Source organism: Rhinolophus sinicus, linkage group LG17, assembly GCF_036562045.2.
Source record: "Rhinolophus sinicus isolate RSC01 linkage group LG17, ASM3656204v1, whole genome shotgun sequence".
Taxonomy (NCBI): Eukaryota; Metazoa; Chordata; class Mammalia; order Chiroptera; family Rhinolophidae; genus Rhinolophus; species Rhinolophus sinicus.
Genome location: NC_133766.1, coordinates 10,611,920 through 10,636,899, shown reverse-complemented (window position 1 = coordinate 10,636,899; position 24,980 = coordinate 10,611,920). Strand labels below are relative to the sequence as shown.

Below are 24,980 nucleotides of genomic sequence, written 5' to 3'. Positions count from 1 at the left end.
TGAACTAGTATTTTTTGGAATTGTTTTTTCTATTTATATTATGTTGGGATTGGGTATATGTCATACTAGGATTTAGCTGGTGGTACACCTGAGTGTTTTTTTGTTTGTTTTTTTAAACAGACACAAACACTGTACATACTTTTTGGGGGTATACAATCTCTTCCCGGAGGAAGGTGTTTTCTCCTGCGTTCTTATCAAAGAGACCCCAGTCCATCTTCAGATCCCAGATAAGGGTATAACAGGAACTGATGATACAAAAGACAATCCACAGGTAAAAGAATACCTTGGTATCTGAGTGCTCTCGTTCTGAAGAAAAAAAGGGAAAGGGAAAATTACTAGATTTAAGTAAAATTCTTCATTAAATGAAACTAATTGAAGAACAGATTCTTTATACAGCTCCATAAAGGAAGGAAGATTTTAAACATATCTCCCCTTAGTAGGATCATTGTCTCACAAAGGTTAAATAATAAATCTGATTCTCCTGAAGTCAAAAGTAATCATCAAACATTTATCAAATACATACAATTTGTACAAATGTGCATTTAAAGTTCTGGAGGCTCTATGTTGAATATATAAAAATCCAAATAATTGCGATGGAGGCTTATAATACTACAAAGATGTCATTTTAGTTTCTGCCATCAGGTGGCAGCTTAGGGCCAAAATTGAAAAAAAAAAAAAAGAGACACTACTAACAAGGAATGTACTGCAACTGCTTCAAGAAATTCTTGGATTGTTTATTTACTTTAGAACATTTCCTTCATACCCTTGAATCCTGTCAATATTTGTTGTGACAGTGATCAGCTAATTTTAATTCTAGAGAAAATACCAGAAAGCAACCAACTGATGAGAAATTGATCCTTAAGAACATGTATTAAAGCAAATTTCTCAAATCAAAGCAAACACACTATTTTCTTCTTATAGAAGTTGTTTATTGATACAAAGACCTAATGTGACTTTATGCTGGGAACACTATAAAGTGTACTAAATCAGAAGAATAAAAATAATTTGCAAATGTAGTTATACAATTTACTCCTTGTTACTCTTAAGTACATCATATATTCTCTAATGAAATTCATTTTTAAGTTCGAGAGTCATCAAGATGTTATTTGTGTTCTCCCATCCAAGTACTAACCAGGCCCGACCCTGCTTAGCTTCTGAGATCAGACGAGACCATTTGTGTTCTCTAGGTGCAGAATATAGCTATATAACTACTACTATGGTCCTAAATCATCAGGACAAAAGGTACAAATCACCTAATTAAAAAAAAAAAAGTTTAAATTTTGGTTAGTTTCCCAAAGGCATAGAAAGTAAAGAACGTAAATGCATTATCCATAATTCTTCCTATTAAAATAAACATGTTTATTAATCATTTTTAGGTATTAAAATTTTAGGAAGTATTTACACCATGGTATTAAAGTGTTAAGTACAGTATGATTCAAAGGAACCCTTTGGAAATTTATAATATAGCAAGTAAAACAACTATTCTTTACTGATAATAAGTTTGAGTTCAAAATGAATTATAAACAAAGTATTATGAGAACATCAAGGAGAATGGGAATGTTTCCAACAGTAGGAAATAAGAGGAAGTAGCATTTGAGTTATTTCTAGAAGGATAAATAAATAGTGTTGCAAAAGTCAGGCAGATGAGGCAAGGAAGGCCATTCAAAACTGAAGGAAAATAATAAAAAAGCATGAGGGTGGGAAAGTGCAAAGTGTGTTTGAGAAGCTGAAAGTAATCTAAGTCTAGTGTGGGTGAAATACAGAGGCTGTGTGGGGATGGGTATGATTTGAAATGAGGCTGGAAAAGACATTTTGTGCCTGGCTGTGGAATGCCTTCTTGGGCCTTAGGATCAGATCTGTATTTTAGAAAAATAACTAGCTGGTAGGTTGCTTGCATTAGAATTATGGGTAGTTGGTTAAAAAACACAGATATCTCAGAGCTCCAGTGTTGTGTAAGTCAGCTCGTACCAGCTCATGAGAGCCACCTGTTCAACTTTCAAAAACTTTGTAAGCTGGTTGTTAAACACAGTCATTACTAAATTAAATTATATAAACTTACAATTAATTATATTAAAAACAAAGGTAATAAAAACTCAAAATTCACCACTTCCTAATTATTTTACTAAATTCTGCTATTATTCTTTTCAGTTATGTATGTTTATTGTATCTGTATAAAGGAACTACTATACAATACTATACATCTTTCCCAACATTCAATGTCATCATCTTAGTAGCTTGAAACTGGCTATGGTGGAAGTATTTACACCGTGGAAATCAGCAAACACTGCAAATCTGTGCCCTGTATCCCCACTCCCACCAGAGAGCTGGTTTGTTAAACATATATACTATCATTTGACTGTTCAGCTTCTTCTCTTGGAAAGTCAGTGGTAGGGAACAGAAAAAAATGTTTTTTAAATAGTCCACAAGTAATTCTACTGAGCAGTCAAGCTTTGATATAAACACATTTTCAGGTTTAAATTATTTCCACAAAAACTTTTTTTCATCAAAAGCAAACTGGGTTGAATATTTATACTACAACATTGTGCCATATGAATCATCAACCTAAAAGGCCTAACAAAATATTTCTTACTATCTAGGTTTAGTTGGATGTATTCTGACATACCTTTTATTTGATTCTATAGATAGATACAAGGTCTAGCTGAATAGTATAGTTCAATTATTAGCATTATGGTTGCAATAAAAAAAACTATTACTCATCTACTATAGTTTGCAGGGAATAAAGCACATTGAGCAACTTAATAAAATTTACACTCTTCTCATATTTTCAAAACAAGATCATCACAAAGAAGTAAAGACAAGTGACTGAGCTGTAAATTATATCTGCAACTCTCTTTTAACGGAATATTTACTATGTGCCAAGTAATTTACATATATCTCATTTAGTTTATTCAACAATAAGCCACCATTTTGTTTCCTAGAAAAGTTAATAAAATGAGAATACAGTAATAGACATTCATCAGGAGGTAACAAAATGTGTATTTCTCAAGTAAGCATACGTAAAATCAAGTCTTATTACTGAAAGCTTATTTTCTTTCCTAATTACATTGAATTCAAATTATTATATAAAAGGAGATTATGGGGGGAAAATAAAAAAGAAATTAAACTACAAGTAATATGCTAATTTTCTTTTATTTTTCTTAGATTTTAAATACAAGTCTGATCCTTTAATTCTTAAAATGGTACAGTGGGTCAAGCACCTCCCTCCTTTCTAAGTCCATATTATTTCTATAAAATTTCGACGAAACATACACAAAGACTTACTGACTTTTAAAAAACCAAATATTTTAACAGAATATTTTGGAATAAGTAATGTTTTATCAAACAATGATTAGCATACACCTGGTCTACATATGCTACGTTTTGGTCTCTTTTTAATTATTATCCTTATTTGATCTTCCCCCCTCCCAAATGAGAAGTGCTTCTACGCGAAATCATCTGCGTTCATTGGTATTCAGGGGATGTACTGGAAAAATATTGTCACTTTAGGCAAGCAATTATATCTAATTCTCTCCTGGCCATCTCTGGTAGCCTACTTTAATGATGTGCAGAATCACAGAAAATCAAGTCATTGCTATTCTACTCTAAGCTTCTAGTACACACCTGCCATGTCAGAAGCATAACCCATAGGGGACGTATTTATGGTAATGACATCTAGTGAATCTAAAACAAATAAAAATAAGGTTAGACTTTTATACCTATACCCATCATAGGAAGGATAAAGCAAAATACGTAATACGTCAGGAAAAGTGCTGAAGAAAGAAACCAGAAAAATTACCCATGAAAATCATCCTGAACCATATTTCAGGGACGATATTTTAAAAAGGAAAAAAGTGGCACTGTGTGAAGGTAAATAGTCTTATTTTCAGCCAAAACCTTTCTACTCTGATAACAGTTTACTAGTTTTTAATTTGAAATTAGGTAAGAAAATAGACGATTCACTAAAGAGGACATACACATTGCAAATAAGCATTTGAAAAGAAATTCAACAATATTAAAGCCATGATGAGATATCACTACACACCTAGCTGGATGGCTTAAATAAAAAATAGTGACATCATAAAATGCTAGTGAGGAGGTGGAGAAACCAGATCACTCAGACACTGATGATGAGAATATAAAATGGTACAGCCACCCTTAAAATAGTTTGGCAGTTTTTGTGTGTGTGTTTTTTTTTAACTAAACATGCAGCTAACATACTACCCAGCAATTGTACTCTTGGGCATTTATCACAGAGAAATGACAATTTATGTTCACCAAAACCCTGTACATGAATGCTTATAGCAGCTATATTCATAATAGCTTGAAATTAGAAACAACACAAGTGTCATTCATGGGTGACTGGTTCAACTATGGTACATCCATCCTTGCCATAGAATACTATTCAGCAACAAAAAGGAACAAACTATTGATTTATGCAAAAACCTCAATGAGTCTCCAGAGAATTATGCTGAGTGAAAAAAAACAACAACAAAAAAAACAGATCTCAAATGGTTACAGGACAATATGATACCATTTATACAAAATTCTTGAAATAGCAAAATTATTAAATGGAGAACATACTAGTAGTTGCCAGAGGTTAGGGAGAAAGTGGGGGCAGGAAGGAAGCTACAAAGAAAATTTAATTTATTTAAAGCTATAATATTTGTAAAGCAATTTAAGGTGAAATATAAATGGGATTATTAATGTAACATTTATAAAATTATTTAAAATTAACACAATGCCAAGTATATAAAATCTACTCAGGAAATAATTGTCAAAGTAAAATTAATAATCAGAAGCAAACAATATCTCACATTTGATTTTATGGCATCAGCAAGCTTGAAGCCAATATCGACAAATAATAAATTCTAAAATAATTGATTTCTTGTGTGATACAATAATCTATTTCTTGTCTGCATTAAACTAGACAAATTACAGCAGAATATCAAATTTCAAAAGGGGCTAAAGATTTGAGCTACTTTCAATAGTAAGCCACAAATAAAAACTTTATCTAAATAGTTTTAAAAATTTTTGTGTATGTCTTTAAAAAATTGTAACAGAAGTTTCCCTAGAGAATTTTTAAAAAGTGTTTCTATCATAGTATAACAAGACTAAAATTTGGAAATTCATGCATATCAGCCTATTATCAGGGAAGAAACAGGGTAACAAACTGGCCATACCTCAGAAAGGAAGCACTTCAGGACTATGTGTGCTCACTCAAAACAATGACATGACTATTTGCACTGAAGAAAGGCACTGGACTACTGCTGAGGAATCCTCATTAGGGGACACAGCGAGCCTTACAGAATGTTAAACAGGAAGGGATCTAGCAGGGATCTGGGCACTGGACAACGAGCAAACAGAAATGAACTCAGCTTTTAAGTCAGCAGAGAATCCCTCTTTCCCCAAATATTTTAAAAAGTGAAATAGCAAATGCTTGATGCTAACAAAAAACTGAAAATGTGAAATATAAAGGATTTTTTAAAAGAAGTTTTTTTCTTCTACATATTCAGAGAATAGCAAGGAGCAAAATCCACTAAGAATTTATGAATATTTTACAATGTTAGAAACTGCAAATGAAAAACAGAAAATCTAGTGAAATCAACGGGTTAGAAATGACAACACAATGGCTTCTTCTATTACTCTACCTCCCACAAGCTTTTCCTTGTCAAAGCCAAGAAACCTCAAGGACACACAAAAACCATTTAAAACACTTTCCTGTCTCTTCCAATCCCAATTCCAACAAAAAACTTGTAGGAGTTGGCATCAAATTTAGGCGTATAATGAAATGTAAATTCTTAAAATATGGAGACTGGCTGCCAGCTACTCTCCTTTGTTTCTAAAATCAACGAAGGAAAATAAAAATATACTGAAATGTTTAAAATGTGTTTCCTTCTTACTGCAACAAGTGAGGGCTATTTGCAGTATTATCATACTTAGTTTCCCTAAAATGGGCCTAAACCACCTCTCTCACCTTTTAAAAAGTGACTCTAGGTCCAGAGCTAACTTTTGAGCCTCAATTTTTACAAATCATGCAGATAACATAAGACATAACCTTTGTAAATATCTTGAAAATGTCCCCAATAATGCTGTTACTACGAAAACTCTTGCACGCCTAGTACTCTGAAAAGACTCAGATCCCTGAGTCTGAACGAGGTTACTTCACCATCTTCTATTCTTCCCCTCATAAAATTTATCCTTTTTAATTAGCACGTACATGTCCAATAGAAAAAGATCTACCCTGTTAACCATATACAATCTATTCCTTTGACCTAACGATTATTTCCAAAGTCTATGTTTTCTGATGCCTTTTTTCTTGGAATATTGCCCAAGAAAAAACAAATCAAATTCTACTTTTGATCATCACTTCATGTCAAAATTTCTGTCCATGGTCCCTCTGAGTTGTCTTTCCATTTCCCCCCCCATTTTAGGCTTTTAGATGTTAAAAAAAAAAAGGTATAAATATTTAATATGTAGCAACTACAAAGAGTGTTTTTCTTTAATTTTAGGGATATAACTAAGATATATAACCAACGCTTGTTTTTTTAAAAAAATTGACTGTAGGCACATGAATCAAGTTCAGTGAGTAAACATCTGTGTTACCAGAACAAAAAGCCAAAAACATTCCTTATTGACACTTGCCCCATACAAGCCCCCTCCACCCAAAGTGATCGAAAGGGTTTCTCTTATAAAGACATTCAATAAAGGAAGACACATATACCAGTTCTATACAGCAAAGAATTATATTTAATGATAAATTCCATTTGTATAGCAAGTTAGAATGCATAAAGTGATTTTATATGCACTACACCTTATTTAATCCTTACAACAAATCTGTGAAGTAAACAGAACAGATACTGTAACTCCATTTTAAAGGTGTGGCTTGGTCTGGGGAGGGGAAAACAAAAAAAGCCCTAGGCTGGACATGAACAGAACTGGAAAACAGTAGCACTTCCACCACTTACAAATTACATGGCCTTGGGCAAAACACACAATGGGATAACTGGAATCCTCCTTAACTCAATTCAGACAATGATAGCTTAACTATCACCTCTGGGAAGTCTTCTCTGTACTTCCCCATCCTGAGACCTAGAGGCTGGGTTAGGACTTGTGCTTTATGTAGGCTGCTCTGGTATCTTACTTACCTCTTTACCCTCTATTTTAAATGTCTTTTTAAAAACTATTATTATTGTGGTAAAAAACACATATCGTGTTTCCCCGACAATAAGACCTAGCTGGACCATCAGCTTTAATGCGTCTTTTGGAGCAAAAATTAATATATATTATATTATTAGACCCGGTTATTATATTATATTATATTATATTATATTATATTATATTATATTATATAATATAATATAAGACCTGGTCTTATATTATAGTAAAGTAAGACTGGGTCTTAATTTTTGCTCCAAAAGACACATTAGAGCTGATGGTCCAGCTAGATCTTATTTTAAGGGAAACACGGTAGCATAAAATTTAACCATTTCTAGGTATACAGTTCAGAAGTTTTAAGTATAGGCACACTGTTGTGCAAACAATTAATCCTTTTTTACTTGACTATTTCCCCTACTAGATTATGAATTCTTAAGGGCAAGAATCATGTTTTGTTTGTTGCTCTATTTTCAGTGTCGAGCACAGCTTGATACATAGAATATTCTCAATGCTTACTGAATGCATTCTCTGAAAAATTTCAGATGCAAACTTAAAAATGCCCACGAAGTAATATAGTTTAAAGAATAATAGTTTAAAATAATAAAGATGATAAAATAAAAATGATAGATGATAAAAATATAGTTTAAAAAATTGTTTGAAGGGGTACAGGAGAAAAGAAAGTCTGAAGACCGCAATTCTATCCAAGCCTTCTAGATTTTTAGATTTGGAATGCTTTGTAGATTTGAGGAATTCAGATTTTCAGCTTCGTACTAAATGGTATCAGTATAAAGATATGTCCTAAAAATCAACCAAAAAATTTCAGCTTCGTACTAAATGGTATCAGTATAAAGATATGTCCTAAAAATCAACCAAAAAATTTCAGCTTCGTACTAAATGGTATCAGTATAAAGATATGTCCTAAAAATCAACCAAAAAACAGTACTTAATTTTCCCCGAAACAGGAGAAAAGTAAAGGGTTCTTGAGTCATGGGGTACCATGCCAAATCAGTTGCCTGATTTACAAATTCTTGGCGATAAACTGCTGAATCACGATGCATGCCAGGACTGAATAATAGCATTCCTCATCAAGAGTTAAAAGGAAGGGAGCTTTGAGGACGTGTTTCCTTCACTGAGGTACTTAGTTAAATTATCATTTAACAAGGGTGCCTATCTAGTGGTAAGATTATTGGCTGCATTATCAATATTACTGTAATCACAGAATCTACTGCAAAAAGTAGAAGTATGTTTTCAAGTGTTCTGCTGGACCAAATCACAAGCCTTACAAAAAAACCCAAACAAGCAAACAACAAAAAGCACTGCCCTAATCTTTCATGACCATTTTAGACACACTTTTTAGGTAAGCAGCAGTTCTAGAAACACTAAGGCTCCTAAAACAAGGTATCTCAATTAAAAAAAAAAAAACACACTGAAAAAGTTTACCAAAGTATTTAAAAATAAATGTCATAATTTCAATTAGTGACATTTCTTTACCACCCACAGATGAGAGGGTACAGCCTCTAAGGTGTGGGCTGATTTTGATTTGAATAGACAAAGAAGTAATGCATTTTAGTAAAAGGAAGCGAGATCTTTGATCGACAGTTCTTCAAAAAAGGTTAAAAATTCAAAAGGGTGACTGCATGTGGCTCAAAACCTAAAAGCTTTTTTCTCCTCCCAACAGAAGAGCTGTCTCAAGTAATAACTGGTTGCCATGGAGATAAGAAACTAGAGAGATCAGAAAACTCAATTTGCAGTTAAATGGGCTGGAAACAATCCTTATAACTTGGTGAAGGAAAGAGATTAAAAATATACATGATTGCCACAGGGACTTTTTTAACCTAGCATTTCCCAACCTCATTAATGAACAACAAGTCTAAAAAAACCAAATGAAAATCCAAGATGTCTACTGATTGAACCCATTAAACACAATTCAGGATTTCAAATGTTATTACAAATACTTCTATTCTGGATGACTTTGATTCTTTTTAATGGTACTTGCTAGTAAATTTTGGAATGTGACTAAAATTGTGTTCAAGAACAAACTAGTATAACTGAGGGGACTTCAGTGGAAAAAAGAGCATGACACAGGAAAAAGTAACCAGAGTAAACAGATTCAAGTAGTGAAAATCATACTTTGAAAAACCTCTTCCCAGTCAATCATAGAATACCTTTGTGAGTGCTGTGCAGGGCTGCAAACGTCACCATGAAGAAAGTTGTAGAGTACTTCCCAGCATTAACTAAATGAGGAAAGGCCCTTTTCGTGTCTCGGTATCTGCGCAGGCACTGGATGAAGCGAAGCCAAGCAGGAATGCACTGAACAATGGCCCGCACACCATATGAATATTTGTGGCAAATTTCTGGTTCTGTGACGACTTCAAAGAAGAAAAAATTACAATTTAAAAAAATAAAAAAATAACTTGTTCACATCATTTAGTTATATATTGTAACCACTAGCAAGTCCATAAAAGCAGGGAGCCTGGGTTTTAGAATCACTTTCTTCTTTGCAACTATTATATTCTCATATTTTTTTAGTGGTAGATAAGCCAAGGAGAGAAGGTAAAATACATAGGAAGGACCTAGTAGGAAAATTGCCCTCTCAGGTTTCTGACTATCTCTTCTGGAATCGCTTTCTTTGGAGAGTGGTAAGACCATAATAAAATTAGAAGATGAGTATACTAGTCAAAGAGAAAGAAAAGTTAGCTCTGTGTTTGAAACATCTGGAATACCTACAACTACCACCGGTGACTCCAATCAATTTCATGAACTGCAAGCCACTATAATATAACATTCTCACTAAGGTTGTTCATGTTCTTACACTTTTTATTTTTTAATGAAGAGCAAAATTTGTATTTTTAAATGAGAAGAATGGAGTTGGTAAATCAATTTTTCTTCAAATTCTGGGAATGTATTATAGAGTGATCAACCTATAATAGAGTTTTCATCTGCTGACAATCAAATGAAAATGTGTTGGCAGCAGTTTCATTAACTTTTGTTAGATGTTACGTAAGCAGACTAAATGTGGTCTAAGGCAAAATTCCTTAATAACTTGAACTCTTGGCATAAACTAAGAGTGGGATAAAGAGCCAGAAGGAAAACAAGGTTCCCAATAAGAATTAAAAAAACAATCCACAATGACTTTCTCAAAGCACTTAATGTAGCTCTAAATAATCAGTATTCTGATCATCATAAACCAATGTTGTGATGGCAACTGTTGGCACCAAAGCCTTTGTACTATAACTACCAATGTACTAGAACTTTTTTTTTTCAGTTTTAGAATTTTTTTAGTGTAAGTTGTAAATCTCTTGGCAAATGGATGGCTAAAATCTTAACACATAATTTAAGAGCCAAATTATGTCAGATAAAGAGGGTGCTAAAGTAGTGCCAAGTACATTTAATTAAGTTTGTAATATTATTGGATGAGTTTTCATCATGATCTTAAATGTCTCAGTTATCATTCCCAATATTTCTTGGTTTCCACTGGCAGTTTAGTAGTGTGGATGCACATTCATACCCTACCTTCTGAATTATTTGGCAAAAGGCCCCCACTTCGCTCCCATTTGAGCTCAAAACTGTAGAAACAGATCATATATTCCAGGTCCATCAGTATCACTGACAGGCTGTTCAGCTGATCGGCCAGCCAGAAATCCGCAAAGCCTACCTTATGGAAGGGGGCTGTAAATACTCGAAACTAGGAGGAAAAAAAATCAGAACACAGAGAAACAAGAAAATTCATATTAAATTTCTCTAATTCATGTCTGACCACGCAGCATCATTATTTTAGCTGATAAACTGGAAACTAATGAGCCAATCACAAACACAGGGACCTGGCAACAGTGGCTAGGTTGAGAATTAGTGCTAGTGAGAGGAATGAGTTGAATGCATAACTAAGAGAGTAAATAAAAGGGGGGAGGGAAGGCAGAAATTGCTAGAAAGTAGAGAAGTGGGAAGAGTTGAAGCTGAAAGCAGAGAGTGATAGAAAGTAGAAGCACTGACTGGACACTTAGTATTAGGCTCTAGGGTAAATTTTGCTGGAGACCCACGTGCTATGATAAATTCTGAAGTATTCTCCCATCTTAGCTGGGATGGAAGCTTAGTAAATGAATACAAAGCTCTTTGCCTACCAAGGACAGGAAGGGAAGGATGGTATGTCGTCTGAAGCATGCCTTATTCGCTAAGCAAAATCACTTTCATTTCACTAATGCCATGATGATGACTGCATTTGTTTTCAAATTATGCCACAAAAAATCAGCCCACATCCCACTGTTATGAAAACAATGATAAATGAACTCAGGTTAAATGCACTGAGCACTAATCCATGCTGCATATTTTTCTCATAATGCATTTCTCATAAGCTACTAACAATCCTATGAGCCAGGTGTTACTCATATCCCCATTTTATGGAAGACTTAACAACAAATGCATCCTGGCCTGTTCTATGGAAAGCTGTTTCCCACTGCAAAGAGAAATCCTGGCATTGCAGAGGCAAGATCAGATACTATTATCACCATAAATAGCCTCAAATTGTGCAGAATGCCCTGAAAGGCCTTGAGTGAAGTGAAGATAGGGTGAAGGCAGTTTTAGCCCTCACCCTGTCAGACCCTTTCTGTCTAGTACAGATGAAAATGGACTCCTAAGCAAGGAATTCTGGCTAAGCGGCAGTTTTGAGAAAGTAAGTCTAAATCTGTAGCTCTCCTGCCATCTAAATTATAATCATTTAGTGGACATATTCAACCTGGGAGACTATGGCTCTCTTCTCAGACCTGGCAGTTTTTTTCTATTCTTTCTCTATTCCCCTTTATTATTTCAGGGAGAATAACGGCTATATTACAAATCGATCCTAGGTGTCAGCAACAACAGGTATTGCCTTGGAACTTTGGAAGTCGGACCAGGTGTTTGCAGGACACAGTACAGACTCTGGGAAATTATATTCTGGAGCTGACATATTTTGAGTCCATGGCTCAGTCTCGATCTTGATCACTTACTCACCCTTTCAATAAGTAAGACAGAGAGACAACCTATATCACTTGCAACCATAAGTTCCAGATACAGCAAACTCTTTTTTGGGGGCGGGAGCAGTTAGGGGTTTAGATGTTAGTCACTTACGCACGGAAAAATTTTGGTACCAGTTTATGTAGTATTTTAAGAAACTCTAGGGTATAGAATAGATTTAAAAGATTTACACAGTCAAATTCATCTTGGATTTATATGAATTCCCCTTTTGAGTGAGAATTCTTCTTCCTTTCTTGTTCTGGTTAAGGTCTTTCAAACTTCTACCTTGTTGTGATTTTGATTAAAATGATAATGATCCACCAAGTCACAGTACTAAGAAAGCTAGAGACAATTCTGGATATTTGGTGTTTCATCCACATACACAAAAAAGCCACGAATAAGTTATTATACAAAATATATATGCTAACCTCAGCTTCTAAGTTAACGCAGATCAAGAGCTGAAGTTTTAATTTCTACTTTTTAGAGGCTTGTGAATAATCACATTCTTTCCAAATTTAATTTTTGTATTCCATTAATTTGATCCACTCAATCAAAGTTAAACACCTTAGATAAAGTGACTACCAGGTCTAGCGGATAAATGACCGTGTTTAAGAGTACAGATTATGGAGCCAGACGGCCAGGGCTCATATCCCATCTCCATTACTTACTGTGCAACCTCATCTAACTTCACTGAACCTAAGTAAGTTTCCTCATTTATAAAATGTGGATAAATAGCAGCTCAACCTCACGGTTTATTATAAGGATGCACAGAACAGTGCATTATTAATGAGAACATCTCTCTATTTATTCTTATAGTAGAGACAAAAAATTTTACTATAAAAACTTTACTATAAACTAAAGAAAATATTGTAAAGAAAATATTGGGGAAAAATCAATTTCCAAATTATATAGCAAAGTTCTCTAATTTAAAAACTTCAAGTAGCCTTCTATAGGAATAAGTTGATATTTTTGTTTAGAAAATCAGAGGCATTATTTATACTTCCTAATGGATTTCCAATTAGGGCAAATATAGATCTGGAGAAATGATGTATGACTTAATGAATGTAAACAAGCTGTACTAATTTGACATATGATAGTAATATCAAAATAAATCAATTCCCTATAAACTTTTTTAGCTTTTTTGGGGGAGGAAAGTACCATATATCAAGTCATAGATTCAAATTTAAATATGGGTATAAATAGCGCCCAGTGTCTTCCACTATGGCCAAATGATGTATGTTCTTTTCCCACTAAAAATTAAAGAAAAAACGAAAGAAGGAAATATAGTTTTACTTTAAGATGAGGCTCTAGTACATTTCATTGTTCTGTTATTTCTTATTATATTATCATTGCCAACCTATTCCATCAATAAGTCCTCATTTATTAACACATGGAAGACGCATAGATAAATGTCTGCTCAATGGGGAATCGTTCTGCTAATAAGAGTAATTGCTCATGCGTGAATCATAGCTTACTGTTTAAACAAAGAAGGATGCACTGGGGAGATGCTCGTTTAGCACAAAATGTACACAACTGTATTATATTCTGTTACTGCAATGACACAATCATATTAACACCTGAGTTTTCTGAGTCTTTCAATCCGCATTTCAAAATAGCGTTATAAAGATTTCACAATAATTGAAGCAGGAAACAACAGGTGTTTATAATTTGAAAGTTATTTCCTTGTTACCAAAAGATACTACATTTCTAATGTAAATAACACAGTTTAAAAACTCCACAAAAATCTAGTAATAAAAGACAAATAATTTCAAAATAAGAAAGGTAATCTAATGATGTTGTACTATTTGGAAATGATTTATTTTTAGTGTAAATTTCAAGAGAGAAAAAGATGGCTCAAATTATTCTTGTCTTAAAAAAATTCATCTAAAAAGCATGTTTTCTAGATGATGATAACAAAACGTATTCAAGGTGATGGTATATTTAGGACTTATCAAAATACTCTTGTACATCTAACTTCCATATTCAGCATTCAAACCCAAAGTTAAGCCTAGTGGTGCTATACATAAAGGAAATTATTTGTTCTTTTATTTATTTATATTAATGAAATTGGAGGAAAAGAGGAAGAGTCTCAATTTGTGATAAAAATCCTAGTAGAAGAAATAAGATATACAAATAAATAACAATCAACTATGGAGGAAAAAAAAAAAATCAAGGAGATTTGGGCCATTTTCTTTTTCCTGATTGCTATAAATTCTCACCTGTATTAGAACATAGGTTGCTTTTTATCTGTTGAATGCTTTTTTTTTTTATAGGAAGGCCATATTTTACACCCCTATGGGGCATACAAAAAGGAAAAAAAAAAGAAAACTACAGTGTTCAAGGCAGTATATAAGGTGAAAAAAAAAATTATTATTTCACTTTCAGAAAATCCTGAAAGTTTGTGTAGAGATTGGTCAATTTAATCACTAATTTTTATTCTACTGTTAGTTGTAATTCATAATATAAGAAATAATTATGAAAATAGAAGCATTCTCAATTGATTTTCAAAATAGAGCTGGTTTATTAATTTAGGAGTAAGTAGAAGTCCTTTCCTAAAGCTATCTTTACACTATCACAAAAAATATGGTTACCATTTTTGCAGGAAATTCTATATCCTAATGCTGAGACTGCATGATTCTGAGATTAAGAAATATGTAAAGTGGAAGAAGAAATGAAATTTATTATAAACAAAGAATCAAAGTCATTTTCTCAAATTAAACTTGGCGATATGGCAAGATATTCCTGTTACTCTTAGAAAACCAATCTTTCGTAAAACAAAAATTTGGTGAACTACTTATATGAATTTAACATAAAAATAAGTTTTACCTTTTTTTAAAAAAGGAAACTTATAGAGTGCTACATGTTATCACAGCTGATTAAATAATCTGTGTAATTAAGTAATTAAATTAATGAATTATTATTTATTTGCAAAATCATTTCAGTATCGAAACATCTTCATACTCCATTTCTGGAGGAAAGAAACGCACGTGTGCTGCTGCCAAAGCCACTGCACTCTGCAGCATCAGGTGTACACCATACTGTATTCTTGGCCCCAGAAGCTGGGGCTTCTCATGCAGACTACAGTCAGTGAGAACCGAGCCTCCTGGAGTCGTGCAGTACAGCAGCCTTGGTTTCATCCTGGAAGAATTCAATGACCAATACGCCACTCTAAAAATGGTACACAAATTTCTGGACTTACCAGCAGTTTAAGCAGCCAAAACCGGGATTTATAATAGAAAGTTTTGGTGGGGTTGATAAGAAAGAAAACCATAAATCCATAAAGGACAAGTGGATACACATATGTAGGGATGATACTAATTGGAGCAAAGAAGCATGCCAGAAGGCTCAGGCACCACAATATCCCAAGGAATCCAGCAATCTGATAAATGATGGAAAAGACAAAAAGAGAAAAAAATTGTTATTTTATTTTTACCATTACTCAGAAATCTCTTTAATAAAACAAAGGTAAGAAAAATGTTTAGTTATGAAGTCAACAGTCCTCTTCAAGTAGAAGATGGATTTCAGTACCCACTAAACCAGTGTGCATACCTAATGCAAACTATAGTTGTGGGACTTTATGTCTTGCTTTGATTACCTCAAAAAGATGTTGATGAGACAAATTGCTTCTCGGATTCAGTTCAAAGATGAGCACGTGATTTACTCCAGCCTGTCTCCAACCATACGTGTTGATGCCCAGTAGGAAAAGGAATTCAATCAGAAGAAAGCCACCCCGATAGATTCTTATCAAGGGCCATACACTTCTATTTGTTTCAAGTTTAAATACAGCTGAAAGAATATCAATTAACTGGTTAGAAAATTCATAATGTCTCTTTTAATAATGTCTTTTCTCTTAATTCTCAACAGCCCCGGCATAAGTATTTTTTATAAATAAAATCTAAATCTAGATTATCTTAAGAATCTGATATACTTGCTTCCAGGTTCTTTCCTTTCTTCATTTCACCAGAATAATTTTCCTGAAATTTTACTGTTACCATGTTGATCCGTAGTTCCATTAATTTCTTAGCTCTCAGAGAACCATGGTAAAATAGTTTAGAACCACAAGATAAGTTACATCAGCTGGGGATATCCGGCATGACACAACGTCTTGGGTTTTGTTTTGTCCATCATTAAACTGGATATAGTAATACCTACCTCACAGAGTTGCTGTGAAAATTAAAAGAAATAGTACACACGACACTAATGTGAGAATTCAAAAATCATACACGTGACAACAGTTAATACTTGTAGAATGCTTCCTATGTGCTAAGGATTGTTCTCAGTATCTTTACCTATAATAATTCACCTAATCCTCACAATGGCTCTGTGAGTTGAAAAGTATTATTGCCATTTGATTGATGAGGAAACTAGAGCACAGAAAATGTTAAGCAATTTGCTGGGGCTCCTAAGCTAGTATAGGGCAGAGCCAGGATTTTAACTCAGTTTTATTTCAAAGCCCACAGTCTTAACCACTACATTCTAGTGCCCATATACCCACACAAATATGCAGGATCACGGCTATTGTATAGCTCTCCAATAATTAGAACATTCCAACACCTTAGCCTTGTAATTCATGTTCGTCACAATTTGATCTCCAACTCACTGTTCCCAATCTTTTCTCACAGTATCCCTAAACATTAATTCTTACCTCCTGATGAATTTTATTATCCTTTTTAATAAGTTTTCATTTCACATTTGCTTATATTGTCCCCTAGACCTAACATGGCCTTGCTCTAACAATTCAAATTCTATTATTTAAGAGCCAGATCCTTTTCTGTCCAAAAATTCATTGTACCAATATGTTTCACTTTGAGCCTACTATGGGCCAAACATTTCAATTTGTGTTACAATTTCTCAATTTTTCCAAATAACTATAATATGCATTATTAGTACTATTCATTTGAAATTTAATTATATACTACCGTATACACTTAATGAACCGCTTATTTAATTTTGTATTCTCTATTGTACATAGCACATTTACTAATTTAAAAATAACATGGTACAGAAAGTCTTTGCTTTGGAGTCAAATATGATAGACCAGATTTCAAATCCTAGCTAAACTAGGGCAAATTATTTAATATTTCTAAGTCGCCATTTCCTTGCTGGTCAATGGGGGATAATATCTACTCTAAAAAGTTTGTTAAGAAGATTAAATGTGAATAACATATATTAATGACCAAAACAATGTCTGGCCTATTATGAGTATTCAGTATATATCAGGATTTTTCTTCCTTTTACTTGAGGAAACTTCATTTTTTCATTAATTTAACAAATATTTATTAGGTACCTATTATATGTGACACCAGTCTGACAAAATACCTGTCTTCAGGAAACTTTTGTATAATATTAGACAGTGATAAGTTTTTTGAAAGAAAAAAAACGTAGGATAAGGAGATAAAGAATGCTCTTAGGTGTTCTTTTAGGTAGGGTGGTCCAGAAGACCTCTCAGGATATTTGCAGAGCATTTACATTTCCTTAAGGGAACAGAGAATGAATCATGTGAATATCTGAAGGCACAGAGCTCCCAGTAAAGGGAAAGTTCAAAGGGCTCCAAGGTAGGCATGAGCCTGGTGTGCTCCAGGCACAGGAAGAAGGCCAAGGCCGCTATGTTGGAATAAAGGAGAGGTAAAGTGCTAAAAGGGATCCAGGGGCAGATCCAGCAGGACTTTGCAGGACTTTGTCAAGACTTAAGCTTTCACTTTGATGTATGAAGCCAATGAAAGGTTTTGCACATAAGTGACATGACAAGATCAACAATTTTAAAGGGTTATTCTGGCTGTTACTGAAGAATAGACAACAAAGGAACAAGTATATTGTTACTGCATCAAATTAAGTAAAGGTTATTAGGAATCTATAAGAGAAGTTTTAAAAAATCTAAACAGGTAATTTTTCATCTTCATGAGAACTACATAAATTTCAGACAAATTATTAAATATCAGGTCATGTCCCCTTGAGAAACTACAGCAATCATGTGCATTATTTTTTTGATGTGAATGTTTGAAAACAAGAATCGTGCTTGTACATGTATTACTACTGCAGTGTTTCCCTCTCAACTCTCAACACTGTTATTTTTTAAGCATCTGCTGGGAGATAACTAAGGACAGACAGCTAACTTTAACTGTATGTACCCTGCCTCCCCTGACCCCACACACAAAGATCAAACTAAGAGGGGATCTAAGGTGAGAACACAATGCACGACACTAAATGCATACACCACAAACATTAAAAAACTCAGACTGCCTCACAAAAACTTAGTCTATATTTATGAAAGCAAACACCTCAACTTGTCCCTGAATTTTAAAAAACTTCTTTTCGATTCGTTCACATAAAAAGAATAAAGAAGTGTATGTATTTATTTAGTCTTATGTCTTATTTAATGATACCACCATGCTCATCTTGGAAGTAAAAAATTCCACATACGAATGACTAAGGTTTTCCCTACAGAAAGAGCAACTCCTATCACCTGCACTATATTGATATAGTGCTTCACAACTATAAATGTGTTTTTACTAACACTTGTCGGCTGAACTCTAAGAACTGGTCTCAAACTCTTTGCATTCTTATCATCCAATACTCTCCTTTACCCTAGGTGAATTTATCACTTCTCTCCTGCATAACCCACTCCCCTCCACCTATGCTCCACCCCATACCCCGGCCAACTAAAGTTAAAATCTATGCTCATCTGTCTCCTTCACTTGGAGTATCTTTCATTCCATCAATGTCCAGCATAAATGTCTCCCTGATGCTCTCATTTAAAAGTTATCACTTGTTCCTTTGACCTGCTTATGTAGAAGATTTAACACTTTCTATCTTGTTGTGTATTACTATTGTTTTAATATGTCTTAATCTCCCTGGCATAATAATAAGCTTAATAGGAAAAGGGATTCTCTTATCTATCTTAAGACTCATGGGTATCAAGCACAACTGTGAGATACATAAAATTTCTTTGTTGAATGAATTCAAAAACGATCCTTTAAATTTAAGGTATTAAGCTCCTTTAACAAATGAGGAAACTGTTTCAGAGAAGTGATATCCTCAAAAGCCAAACAATTAACAAACGGTGGAGCTGGGACTGAAACCCAGGCAAGGCCTTTTAAAGACTAGTAACTGTTCTTTCCACAACAGCTAGCTTGATCATCTGGGGGCTAGGTTTTTTATTGTAGTATTTCCATACATTCTACATAAAACGACTGCATTCATCTCAAGAAATAGAACCAGATTAAAATATGATCATAGGGCCGGCCTGGTGGCTCAGGTGGTTGGAGCGCCCTGTTCCTAACGCTGAGGTTGCTGGTTTGATTCCCACATGGGCCAGTGAGCTGCACCCTCTACAGCTGAGATCGTGAACAATGGCTCTCCCTGGAGCTGGGCTGCCGTGAACAGCCGAAGGTCAGCGTGAGTGGCTGGCAGCCTGCATGAGCAGTCGTGTGCTGCCATGAGTGGCCCGTGGTCAGCATGAGTGGCCGGCGGCTGGCGAGAGCTGCCGTGAGCTGCTGTCCGCCTGCCTCAGCCGGGGGGTGGGAGGGAACGCCCAAGACTCATAATACCAGCATGGGCCAGGGAGCTGTGTCCTACACAACTAGACTGAGAAACAATGGCTTGAACTGGAGTGGGGGTGGGGAATGAAAGAAGGGGGAAAATAACATAAATTATAACAATATTAAATCACGAGCTCATGTAGAAAACAATTACTAGTTAATTTTTAGTAATTAGAAGGAGAACTCTGAAAATACAAATGAAAACACATTGTAACAGTAAAGTTCATACACTCTCTAAAAGCTATTACAACTTGGGTTATAATTTCATAATGTGCAATTAACAATCTTAACTAAAAAGAATGTTTATGAGGAATAATGAGTTCAGTAAGATTACTTCTTAAACATCCGATATATGCCTTGCACTGTTAGGAATTTAAAATACAAACATGAAAAATACATAATCTCTGCAATCGAGAATAGTTAAGTGACAGTGATATAAACCTTCCTTGTTCAGGCACTATTATGATTACTGCAAGTCCAAAACAGGATATAATGGAAATTTATACAATAACATCTATTTCTAAGTCATGTAGCTTTGTAGACTTCACTGAGCAGAATTTAATCCTTTATTAATGATTCAGTTATTATAAAAGGACACAGACTCTTGAGGTATACCAGGATTATTTGCCCTTAAAGTAAAAGTCTTCAAGTGCAAGAACCTTTGAGATGTGTCTGTCTTTTTGTTGTATGTGTGTGTTTGTGTGTGTGTGTTTTATTATTAGTTTCAGGTGTACAAAACAATGTAATAGATATTTACACTCCTCACAAAGTGATAATCCTGTGTGTGTTTTTTTTGTATATCATTTAATTTCATCTTGGTCCTTCTCTTCCGTCCATTCAAACTTCCACCAATATTTCTGAATCCCTACTATGTCCCAGGCAGTGTTCTAGGTGCTGGAAATACAATGGTGAACAGAAGAGATAAAAGCCCAGGCATCAAGGTACTTACATTACAGTGCGAAAACGGATAGCAAGAACATAAATATGAAATATTATGTCATGTAATTATAAGTGCTCGGAAGGACACTAATGTTGGCTAATGGGATAGAACAGGTTCTTTTAGGGTAGGGTGATCAGGAAAGGCCTTGTTGAGGAGGTGGCATTTGAACAGAGACTATAAGAGGTGAGGGAGTAAGCTACGTAGACTTCTTGTGGAAGAGTCTTTTTAGGAAATTGCAAGTGCTCGTAGATGGGAATGAGCTTGGGGTGGTTCAAGGAATAGGAACAACACACGTGTGGGTGGAAATAAAGTGAAAGTGACTGAAACTAGGTGTGGGGAGGATGACAGGATGTAAAGTCAGAAAGGTCCACAGGGGCGAGATTCTGTAGGGTCTTGCAAGTCATAGTAAGAAGCTTCAATTCTGTTGTAAGAGAAGCCATTAATGGATTTTGAAGAGGAGAGTGACATGATCTAACTCATATTTTTTTAAAAAGACATTAGTGGCTATAGGAGGCAAGAGTGGTTTCAGGGAGACAAGTTCAGAAGGTTGTTGCGGTACACTAAGCAAGAGATGGTTGCTTAGACAAGGATGGCACTGGTGGAGGTGGTCAGATTCAGGATGTGCTTTGAAGACAGAGCAACAGGATATGCTGATGGACTGAAGATGAGGTATGAGGGGAAAGAGAGGCTAAAGGTTTTTGGCCTGAGAAACTGATGAAAGATAATGCCACATGGAAGAGAAAGTGTACGAGTATATAAGGGTTTATAAAGGTACATGTAAGTTTGAGATGTCTGTCAGACACCCAAGTAGCCAATTATATAGCATTCAGAGAAGAGAGCGTATATATAGCTACTTGGGAGTCATTAACAGATAGATGGTATTTATAGCCACATGTTTGAGTAAGATTGCCTAGGTAGAAAATAAACGTAGACAGGGGAAGAGATCTGACGATTGAGCCCAGTGGTAATCCCCAAAATTCAGATGTCACAAAGAAAAAAATAGCCAGCAAAGGAGAGTGGGAAAGAACTGCCGGTCAAATATAATAGAAACACCAGCACAGTGTGGTTTCCCCAAAACAACTGAAGAAAGAGTTTCAAGGAGTGATCCACAATGTCAAATGCAGCTGAGAGGGTATTTAAAATTCTGTTGGGAGGTTTAGTAAGATTATGCTTCCCTGGATGTTATATCATTTCTTCATGTTGGAAGTGCACCTGTTTCTAGCAATTCCTCCTACCTCTTTCTAATTTTTAACTTCTATAGAATAGGAAATTATATAACCAAGCTTCTTAAAATCATATGAAAATTGCAAATAGGTTCTGGAAAGGATGTAAGTCTCCAAAAAAGCAGGTGAATAAGCTTTAGTACATGAATTTTGTAACCCTATTTACTACTATCTGTGATCAAGGGGGCTGAGGTTCTTGAACACTGAAAAAGTCTGAAGAAATTATGCATAAACACTGGAAAATAATGGAGAATAAGAGGTCATCAACTAGCAGTATTTTAAAGAATAATATGTACACAAAGGGAAAAACAAACCCAAACAAATGAGCTCCACTCATTTATCTATAATAACAAAAAACTTAGCCTTAACAGATTTCCCTTTCAGTAGCTTTGGTCGTTTGGGAGGTAGTAGTTTTGGTAGGACAGAACATAGCATAGACATATTAGTAAGAAAAATTTAATGCAAAATTTAAACTACTTACCGGCAAGTACAAGGGTAACATTCAGTACAATGAATATGCCACAAAATAGGCCAACTCTAAAAGTAGTCCATGCTGGTGCAGGCTGTGGACAGAAAAACAGCATTTTGAGTATGGGGCAAAATACAAATACATTAGTATATGCTGTAACAAAATTCTACCATGTATGAGCCTCAAAGTTCTACAATGAAAACAAAAATATTTTATGATCTGAATTTTTATAAATCTGACCCAAAGAATCGTCTTTTCTTCATTCTATAATACTAGAATAGAGTTGCTAATTGTTCGAATTCTGCTACAGAAATCTGAGTCACTAAATAAACAAGATGACAGTCTTAGGTATCAAATTATGTATGTGTATATACTGATTTTCTTATAGGACAGATTTAAGTGCAATTTCATTTTTACAGTGTACACATCTTTAAATGTCGTAAGTCAGTATTACTCAATTGGAGTTCATATATTTGGTACAATCAGTAATAGAGACAACAGTAAAAATTAGAACACTTACTTTCTGATAGTACTTACACTATTATACTGGGATAATTCAAAGTGAATTTTTAAAGATATACTAGATTCTCAGAGCCCGACATATCACAGTATGTCCGGGGTGTGCAGATTCAAAAATATTTTTCTCTATTACAATGTAATTTTATATTTAGAAAATGACAAAAAGAATTCTGTTTTCTAAAATAAAGAAAGTATTTGATATTTTAAATGTAAAGGGATGAGAAACACGGAGAGAATTAATCTTAGGGATTTAAATATTTGCTATGAATATTGCAAAAACTTTTGTTGTTGTTAGAGGTGATGTTACATTTAAGATACTTTAAATGTTTTCTAAAAAACCTTAAAACAAAAACAAGCATTCAGACGCCCTCTGATTTCTTCTTTATCAAGACAGATATCTATAGAATTGTTAGTTTAGGACTTGAAAGCATCCAGAAGGAAGACAGTGATTTGTTTTTTTCAAAAATTTTTTCTTTAGTTTTCAAAATTGGGCAATTTATCATACATACAAAAGAATATATCTATATATCTATATCCATATCTACATCTATATCTATATCATCTGTATCTCTATAAATAAAATGTATTTGGACTGTTAGGAACTGAATCATAACATATACCTAAACTTATTATCATCAATCTTTAGAAACAGAACATTTCTATTACCTTTGAAGTTCCTAGTTCTTCCAGATCCAAATACCTACCCCTCCTCACCAGAGATATTTTGTAAATATTTTCTCCTAGTCTGTTGCTTTTCTTTTCATTCTCTTAACATTGTCTTTTGAAGAGAAGTTTCCAAAACTTTGATGAAGTGTCATTTCTAAGAAATCTTTATGTAACCCAAAGTCACCTGTACTTTCTCCCATGTCTTCTTCAAAAATTTGTAGTTTTAGGTTTCATTTAGGTCTACGGTACACTTAAAATTAATTTTTGTATATAGTGTGAAGAATGCATGGAAGTTCTTTGTTTTTCATATGTAAGCCAATTGCTCCAGCACCATTTGTTGAAAAAGACTATCCTTTCTCCACTGAATGGTCTTTGCATCTTTATTGAAAAGTAGTTATCCATACACTTACTGGTCTATTTATAGATGCTACTCTGTTCCATTAACCTATTTGCCTATCCTGACACTAATACCACACTGTCTTGATTACTGTAGCTTTAATAGTAAGTTTGATATCAGGTAGTGTTAATCCTTCAACTTAGTTGTTCCAAAGTTGTTTTGGCTATTCTTGATCTTTTGTATTTCCACATAAATTTTAAAATCTGCTTACCAATTATAAAAAAAAAAGTCCTGTTGAGATTCTGAGTTGGATAGTGCTGTATCTATAGATCAATTTAGAAAGAAATATCTTTAAAATAATGGGTTTTCTAACCCATGAACTTGGTATATCGCTTACCTATTTTTCTTTAATTTCTCTAAGCAATGTTTTGTAGCTTTCAATGTAGAGATCTTGCTCATCTTTTGTCATACTTATCCCTAAATATTTCATATTTTCATTATGAATAGCATTATTTTTAAATTTTTTCATTTCCAACTGTTCTTGATGGTATATAGAAATACAATTGATTTTTAAATATTGATCTTGTATTCTGCAACTTTGCTAAACTCACTTATTAGTTCTAGTAGCTAGTCTATAGATTCCTTAGATATTCTACATAGGTTATAATGTCATCTGCAAAAAACCCCCACCAGTTTAACTTCTTTCTTTCTAATCTGAATACCTCTTACTTCTTTTTTTTACCTTACTGCGTTGGCTATAATCTCCAGTACAATGTCGAATATTGTCCTTAAGTTAAGGAGAAAGCATTCAGTGTTTCACCATTAAGTACGATATTAGTTGTAGGTTTTTGTAAAGACCTTTTATTAGGATAAGAAAGCTCTTTCTGTTATTGATTTCTATGCCACTGTGGTTAGAGAACATTATTTTCTATAATTTAAATCTTTTGAACTTTATTGAGACTTATTTTATACCACAGAGGGTATCACTTAATTTTGTGTGTGTGTGTGTGTGTGTGTGTGTGTGTGTGTGTAACTAATGTATAGATATCAGTTAATAAATGCTTTTTTAGGTGTTAACTATTATGTTTTGGATGAAACTATGTAGTAGCCCAGCACATCTGAACCCCCTCATCATCAAATAAATATC

The 24,980-nt window shown here is 34.2% G+C and overlaps 1 protein-coding gene across 1 annotated transcript in view; it reads right to left on the bottom strand.

Annotated features, from left to right (window-relative positions):
- XPR1 (xenotropic and polytropic retrovirus receptor 1) overlaps positions 1 to 24,980 on the bottom strand; it is a 130,568-nt gene that overhangs the window by 15,058 nt on the left and 90,530 nt on the right. Inside the window, exons 7-12 of the mRNA XM_019733509.2 lie at positions 22,324 to 22,405; positions 15,737 to 15,927; positions 15,341 to 15,520; positions 10,669 to 10,840; positions 9,321 to 9,524; positions 140 to 306 (exon numbers count right to left, since the gene is read on the bottom strand). Of these exons, the coding sequence (XP_019589068.1) occupies positions 140 to 306; positions 9,321 to 9,524; positions 10,669 to 10,840; positions 15,341 to 15,520; positions 15,737 to 15,927; positions 22,324 to 22,405 (996 nt within the window). The remainder of the gene's footprint in view (positions 1 to 139; positions 307 to 9,320; positions 9,525 to 10,668; positions 10,841 to 15,340; positions 15,521 to 15,736; positions 15,928 to 22,323; positions 22,406 to 24,980) is intronic.